At 34.6% G+C, this 7,322-nt stretch overlaps 1 protein-coding gene across 2 annotated transcripts; it reads left to right on the top strand.

Moving 5' to 3' along the window:
- The first annotated feature begins 1,527 nt into the window (after positions 1 to 1,527).
- On the top strand, positions 1,528 to 6,848 carry LOC140975255 (probable 1-acyl-sn-glycerol-3-phosphate acyltransferase 4). Of its 2 annotated transcripts, XM_073438858.1 has the most exons (5): positions 1,558 to 1,684; positions 1,776 to 1,829; positions 4,342 to 5,061; positions 5,267 to 5,397; positions 6,353 to 6,848. In XM_073438858.1, the coding sequence occupies exons 3-5, from the start codon at positions 4,490 to 4,492 to the stop codon at positions 6,787 to 6,789; spliced, it is 1,140 nt and encodes a 379-aa protein (XP_073294959.1). In that variant the 5' UTR covers positions 1,558 to 1,684; positions 1,776 to 1,829; positions 4,342 to 4,489; the 3' UTR covers positions 6,790 to 6,848. The 2 variants fall into 2 exon arrangements, with proteins under 2 accessions (XP_073294957.1, XP_073294959.1); XM_073438856.1 differs by lacking the exon at positions 1,776 to 1,829 and having other exon boundaries at positions 1,528 to 1,684.
- Positions 6,849 to 7,322: the final 474 nt, after the last annotated feature.

Raw genomic sequence — 7,322 nt, 5'->3', positions numbered from 1 at the left:
ATACAAACTATTATGAGCCTATCAATCACCAAAACTTAAGGGTAATAATAATTTATTAACACATATAGAGTTCGATTTATTCCATGTATTGCAGTTTATGGAAATTTTAATAGTTGAGAATTACGATGAATTCCAGGATAAATGTTAAACAAGACATTTTAAATAAGATCGATAATAAACATCACCTTCCTATATTACGCAGTGATTTTCTTTGACAATCCAATTACTTCGATATTCCTATATTCATCAATTTTTTGATAATTCATGTGTTAGTAATATTCCTAGATAATTGATTTGCCTGAGTTTAGATCTAGATTAAATTTGGGCTTGGATTTAACTATAAATTTATGAGAAAAATCATAACAACTCTAAATTAATTCCAAAAATTCTGAAATATTCATAGTAGGTGTATTTTGTAAAGTGATATAACTTTTGTATATAAAGTTTTTTCAAATTCTAAACTCATTTTATCCCGATCGTATATTTCAGACGTCTACTATGGGTTTTTCATGTCCAAAAAATAGACTTTCACTACTGTATCCGACCATTGACTGAACCTTGAGCATACTTGGTATCATGTTCAACAATTTTCTTTCTATAATTAAGTTCAAAAACATTATGCATGATTGAAATCTAGAAGCATCAAAATTGAAGTTAACAATCCCAAAACTTCATGGAAATTGATTTTGTTTTTCCTCCAAAAACTCATAGACATTCCGAGACTAGCCTGAAAGCTTTGAAATTTGAAATTATAGTCTAGAAAAAGTGAAGAAACCTTCGGATACGAAAATTCCTGACATCGGGACGGCGCGTGACGATGATTCCAACGCCACACGCGGCCGATATTTTTCAGGCAGGCTACATTCATCAATATCTACAACTTTTGTATACAAAGTTTTCCGAGAAAAAACCACATAATTTGCACATAATATGAATTTTTAAACTGGATGGCTAGCTTTTGCTACAGGAAAATAAGCGCTTCCAATGACTTTCCGACCAATTTACTGGCATGCATGGATTCAACTCAACACTAGGGACAACATCTCAGTTGCAACTGAAACCTAACTAAGGGTTAAGCAAGAGTTTCAAGTGCATGAACATGCAACCTAAAAAGATTATTTCTTGATGTATATCTTTGTCGATACTCTCGGTTTATGATTTTTTTGAAGCAATCCGTAAAACTGTTTGCTACACCTCCCGCACCATCGTGTTTTTGGGTGTGATAGGAAGTTTAGGTAAAATTTCTAGAATTTTTCGACAAAGTTCACTAATTTTTTCAAGGCTTTTCCTCATTTTTTTTGGGCATTTTCTCACCCCATTTACTCTTTCTTTTTTACCCTTTTTTCTGATGGAATGATTGTATTTATAAGTAGTAAAATTAAGTGAAGATATGATGCCAAGTGTCTAATACAATTGACACCAAATCTTTGGATGAAACAATCTATATATATATATATATATATATTATTTAATATTAATTATATTATGATTGTAGTTGGTTGTTAGAAGATAACACTAGCGGATATCATCTATACACATCACATAGTCCAACTTCCCAAAACAATATTATAAATACGATGTTCCATTAGTCAAAATTTTATTGGTTTGTTTAAATAATCATTCGGAATTCAAACTCCGATCCATCCAAACTCGGCTCTCTCGCTTGGATTTGACGGGAAAATAGGTAAAATCTCCCTCTATTTTTTTTGACCGAATTTGTAGTTGATTTAGTTGGACTCGTTTTTATTTTAAATTTTGAATTTTGATGGAATTAGATTGAATTCTCGTCTGCTTTGACTGTGTTAATGAAGTAGTAGTAGTAGTATAAGGTACGAAAATGTATTGATGTTTATTAAATTTCATTTGGTTTGGATTTGGATTTGTTGTTGTTTATTCCATATTTTGATAAGAATTTTTTTTTGAGATTTGTTTCCGACTGTGGGCATACCCGAGTTTAGTTTCTGGACTTGTGATGACTACATATGGTTGAGAAATGAGGAGTCTGTTCAAACTTTTTACCCTGTTATGTATCGAATTTATGGATTGGGTGATTTTGGAATCTTGATTTGAGATCCATTTTAGTCGTGTGAGTGATTTTAACTAGGGATCAGTTACAATTATGATGGATAATGCAGCGATATTGATATTGTTCAAAACCCGAATTTCGATTTTTTTCCCTCGAATCAAATTATGATATACAATCAATCTTGAATTTGAATCCATTTTATTTTGGATTTTGGTGCAATGGATTTCAAGTGTAGCCGATGCCTAAGGCTATTTGAACTGGAAGTTTCAAATCATTCCCAAAATCAATTGGTTGAATACAATAGAGAGAGTTCTGTTTGCAAAAAATGAGAAGGATTCCTCTCTCTATCTGTGCTTTTTCTGCCATATGATGAAATCTGTTCAACTTCACGTTTCAGTCGAATACTGTTCAAAATGGTTATATTTTGAAATACCCATGTAATGTTTTAGGTTAGATGTCAAGATAAAACATGACTGCAGCAAATATGCTGAAGATTTTCGAGTGTTCTTTTCCTCTCTTTTCAAGAAAGAAGCTGTGTTCTAATATGAAGTGAACAGGTGGGAAAATTAGCAAAATCATAGATGTTTACGGAATTTTGTCTGCTACTTGATTATTTGGATGTTCTCTTTGTGGGTAAGATTCTATCTACTTGCAAAATCAGAGTCAAATGGAATTCGCTGTGATGCTTACATTTCTTAATATGGGTAATAAGTTTACTGTGGGAAATTTAAAGTATGTGTGATATGAAAAGGAGTACTTGCTTTCTAGTTTGGTACCGGAAATGTGGGCTAGTCGCTCACATTCACTATTATGGTCTCTTGCAAATAGGAAAATTATATTTTTGGTGATTTAACTTACATATTTTTTATTTTTTGATCATGGTATTCGTCAATGCATAGTTTCAGTCTACTAATTTACACCAATTTTTTATTTTCAATTTAGTCTTTTTTCTTCGGAATGTTGGCGAGACATTATCTTTTGCAATTTTTTGTGACACATCATCATTTTTCGTTTCCACTTGTACTATGATAAAAAGGATAAAATCGAAAAAAATACAAATTATTGGATTAAGACCGTAAATTAACCGATATCAGTTTTTGTAAAATGAGAACCCTTTCAACGAAGTATAGAACTTTAAAAAACCATTCCCTTCCAATGTTTGGTGAGATTGTAGTAATACGGAAGACTAATTTTAAATCTGGTGGTAGTACGTTCCATCAACCCCGTGTGAGCTTTGCTTGGCCATGTCCTGGTTCCGCTGCAGCGAGAATGTCGTGGTGGAGTTCTTGGTGGCATTAGCTTCATCAATGTTCCACTAGACAGCTTAATTTTCGAAGGCTTGGTTAAGAGTTAAGAATAATGACACCCAAACATTTGTACTTGCTGCATAATCTTGCATTGGATTTTCTTCTTCTTAAGCAGCAGTAGCTAGAGCTAAATAAGAAAAAAAATTATTTTGATATAAAAGTCGCTCGATAACATCAAATAGCCTTACCGAACTCCAGTTTGGTTGATGAAAACAGGTATATCCATGATTTTTTTATGAGTTTTTCTTTGATCATCCGGTCTAATTTCTCAAGAGTATCAAGTTGAGTTCTTATTGATAAATTTTCTCGATTGAATCAGAGCTTCTGATGATTTGGGGGCACTTTTCATTTTTTTATTTTCAATTTTCTATTTCATGGATCTAAACTTCAAGGTAATTTCTGGTAAATTGGATAGATTTTTGTGGGTTACTCTTACCAAATTTTTAGGTGAAAGACTATTAAGTTCATTTAAATCTCGTTGTGTTTGGCCGACAATATTGCTTTCCATCCAAAGTCCAAATACACAGCTCGTCCACAACTTCCTTGTACCATCGTTTTCTTTCTCCGTTCCATAAAAGCCCGGCCCCCACTCTCTCTTCAACTACTCCATGTCAAGCGTCTCACAGATGCACTCATTGCAATCTTCTTCTTCTTTTTTTTTTTTGGGTTTTTGTTTTTGTTTTGCATGCTTCTCCTCTTATACTTCTGACACGAGATGAAACCCAAGCGTAATAATTTAACATTTCTTACAAGATATTTTACATTTTATGTGATTTTTAAAGTGGTTACATTTAACTATAATCTTTATGCGCTGTTCTAACATTAAATGCTGTGTGAACTGTTGAATTTTCAGTGAATTCATTGTTAAATGAACGGTCCCAGCAAGTTTGTCTGGTCGCTCCTATTATGATCATATCTTTAAATGTCAACCTGATTTTGATGTTATTAATATTGTAGTGATTATGGTTCGGCCATTTATACTTTATTTATTTTTGTCACTAATCGCAGGTACAAGCTCCACGATGTGTGAACTTCTGTATGGGTTTTGACCAGTTCTTTGTTCTCCTAGAAACTTAAGGTGAAAAAATAGTCTGTAGGGTGCATCTTTTGTTTTTGCTGGTGTGGTGGCCGAAGGTTAAAGATTCACCCGACAACGATGGAAATTAGCAAGTCCCTCAATTCCGACAAAGGATTAAAGCATTTCCCATTGACCCCTTTTAGGATCTTTAGGGGTCTTCTATGTTTAGCAGTTTACATTTCAACTGCGTTTATGTTCTTAGTTTATTTCGTGCCCCCGGCCGCTGTATTCACACGCCTATTTAGTGTACATTACAGTAGGAAATTAGTAACCTTCCTCTTTGGTCTTTGGCTTGGCCTTTGGCCATTCTTATTTGAAAAGATAAACAAGGTTAAAGTAATCTTTTCGGGCGAGAAAGTTCCGTTAGAGAAGAATGTTTTGATTATAGCCAACCACAGAACTGAGGTAGACTGGATGTATCTGTGGGATCTAGCTCTGCGGAAAGGGTGCTTGGGCTACATAAGATATGTTCTCAAAAGCAGTTTGATGAAACTGCCACTCTTTGGCTGGGGATTTCACGTTTTTGAGTTCATTCCAGTGGAGAGAAAGTGGGAGGTTGATGAACAGGTGATGCGCCGAATGCTTTCTACATTTACCAATCGTCAGGATCCACTCTGGCTTGCTGTCTTTCCCGAAGGAACCGATTTTACGTAAAACCTCATCAATCCTTCTGTCTTTCTAAATTTTCAAAGTATATTCATCACATTTATTCGAAGCCGCCCCCTTTACTACAATCTTTCTGTGTTCTGCTAAAATGAATTGTTTGTCAATCTTCAGGCACCATCTCTTTTGTATATTTTCTTGAAAACTTTTGGATCCCGGCTATATAACATTCACCTTGCATTTTTGACACAGCGATGAGAAATGCAGAAAAAGTCAAAAGTTCGCTAAGGAGAACGGATTACCAGTTCTGAAAAATGTGTTACTACCAAAGACAAGAGGTCTGCACACTTGCTTGGAGATCTTGAGGGATTCTCTAGATGCAGGTACTGACTGCCCCCTTCTTTGTCATTGTGTTGGTAATTTAAAAAGCTTATTGTCGCAAGTGGTTAAGGCAGCCTAAATTTTTCTCAGACACTTACTCATTATCGCCAGCACGTGTTGCAATCACGCAACAGCCATTAAAATCCCAACATATTCATTCGGACTTTGTGAATGTCTATAAGCAGGTCAAACCTGAGGTGAAACAAAAGAAAATGTACTGAAACTATTGATTTGTTCGAGTATTTCTAGTTAAGGTTTAGATAATGTGCTGATTTGATATTGTAGCAGTATAGGAGGTCCCCCATCTCAATACCGCCAATCAATGAGTTAAATATGGAAATAAACCCATGTCCGTGCGTAGCAGGCCAAGTAGGGATTCACATATTAAAACATAAATGTCTTACATCTCTATTAGTTCAAGTTTTCACATATGGTGGCCTTTCCAGTGTGGTTGCCTACGCAAAGCATTGCAACAAATTTGGTCTAATATACTGGTGCAAGCTATTTCTTACTAGTTTGACAAACTCTCACAAAGTGCTGGTAGTTTCATTAGTATTAAGACTTGCTGTTTACGAAAAGCAATATCCAATTCAAATATTTTAAATCATATAACCACACACAACATTCTCTCTAACAATATTGGCACCAACTTAAAACTCATGGGAGTTAAAGTTTTGTCCTGAACTCAGATACCGATAGCGAAATATAGCTAAACAATTGCCCCTTGCTAGAATATCGAAATGTGCCATTTAAATTCTTGTATGTAGTTGCACAAATTACCGACGACTTTAATTTTCAATAAAACGACAATCATCAAGTCCTACACCACCCCGGTTCCCTAATAACACACACGATTTCTCTATAGAAGTGCGTAAAATTCAGTTGACCAGTAAACATGCTCTTTCCATATTTGTTGCTTCATAAGATCATACATCATTGCACCACAAAATTTTGCAGTTTATGACATTACTATCGCGTATAAGAACAACTGTCCTACTTTCTTGGATAATGTGTTTGGTGTCGACCCTTCCGAAGTACACATACACCTCCGACGTATCCGTCACGAGGAAATACCCTCTTCGGAATCAGAGATCTCTTCCTGGTTGATGGATGCGTTTCAACTCAAAGATCAACTGCTCACTGATTTCATAGTTAATGGCCATTTTCCTAATCAAGGGACCGAAGATGAACTTTCAACACTCGGATGCTTGGCCAACTGTGCAGTGGTACTCAGTGTTACCGGTATCTTCACTTACCTTACCTTTTATTCCCTCCTTTTGTTTAAAGTCTATGTAGGTTTGTCTTGCGTTTACCTTGCTTTCGCTACTTATTTCAATATCAGACCATCTCCTATTTTTTGTCGTGAAGAGATGTCAAAGAAGAAATCATTGTAATGGAATTGGTCCATTCAAACAGAGGTTTTTTAACATTTTTTTGGGGTGATCCACTCTCTTCTCTTCTTATCTAAATTTGTGTTAGGGACAAATATTTCATTGATTTGGTTACACTCTTAAAAGAACTCCTGCATGTGTTGTATCGACAAGTTCAAATAGAAATACATTCATCACAAACAGAAGATGATATATGATGAGGTTTAATTAATGGTCGTATAGAGCTAGTTTGTAATTTAACGACAACCAAGTAATGTGNATATAATGATCGTATCAGTATTTTCAATACAAGTGGTATCCGTTGAAGCTATCCGATCTCGAAATATTTTGTCAATTTAGTTACGAATACTGTTTGACTCGTGGAATGAGACAAATAATATATATATATTATTATTCAATTTATATGGATGATATAATGATTTTAGCTCTAATCTTTTCTAAAACTTAAGTAAATTATCGAGTTAAATCAAGATATGTAATCAATTAATGTCTCAGAATATATTGTCAATCATTTCCAGATTGACATACAAATCAAG

The sequence above is a fragment of the Primulina huaijiensis genome, chromosome 4 (assembly GCF_012295235.1).
Source record: "Primulina huaijiensis isolate GDHJ02 chromosome 4, ASM1229523v2, whole genome shotgun sequence".
NCBI lineage: Eukaryota > Viridiplantae > Streptophyta > Magnoliopsida > Lamiales > Gesneriaceae > Primulina > Primulina huaijiensis.
The sequence above is the reverse complement of the archived record's forward strand: the minus strand, read 5'-3'. Positions and strand labels throughout refer to the sequence as shown.

Bases quoted from the DNA above. Each gene is read 5' to 3' on its own strand.
- LOC140975255 (XM_073438856.1), top strand. From the start codon at position 4,490: ATGGAAATTAGCAAGTCCCTCAATTCCGACAAAGGATTAAAGCATTTC. The intron at 5,062-5,266 runs GTAAAACCTCAT...TTTTTGACACAG, and splicing joins CCCGAAGGAACCGATTTTAC to CGATGAGAAATGCAGAAAAA. The intron at 5,398-6,352 runs GTACTGACTGCC...AAAATTTTGCAG, and splicing joins GAGGGATTCTCTAGATGCAG to TTTATGACATTACTATCGCG.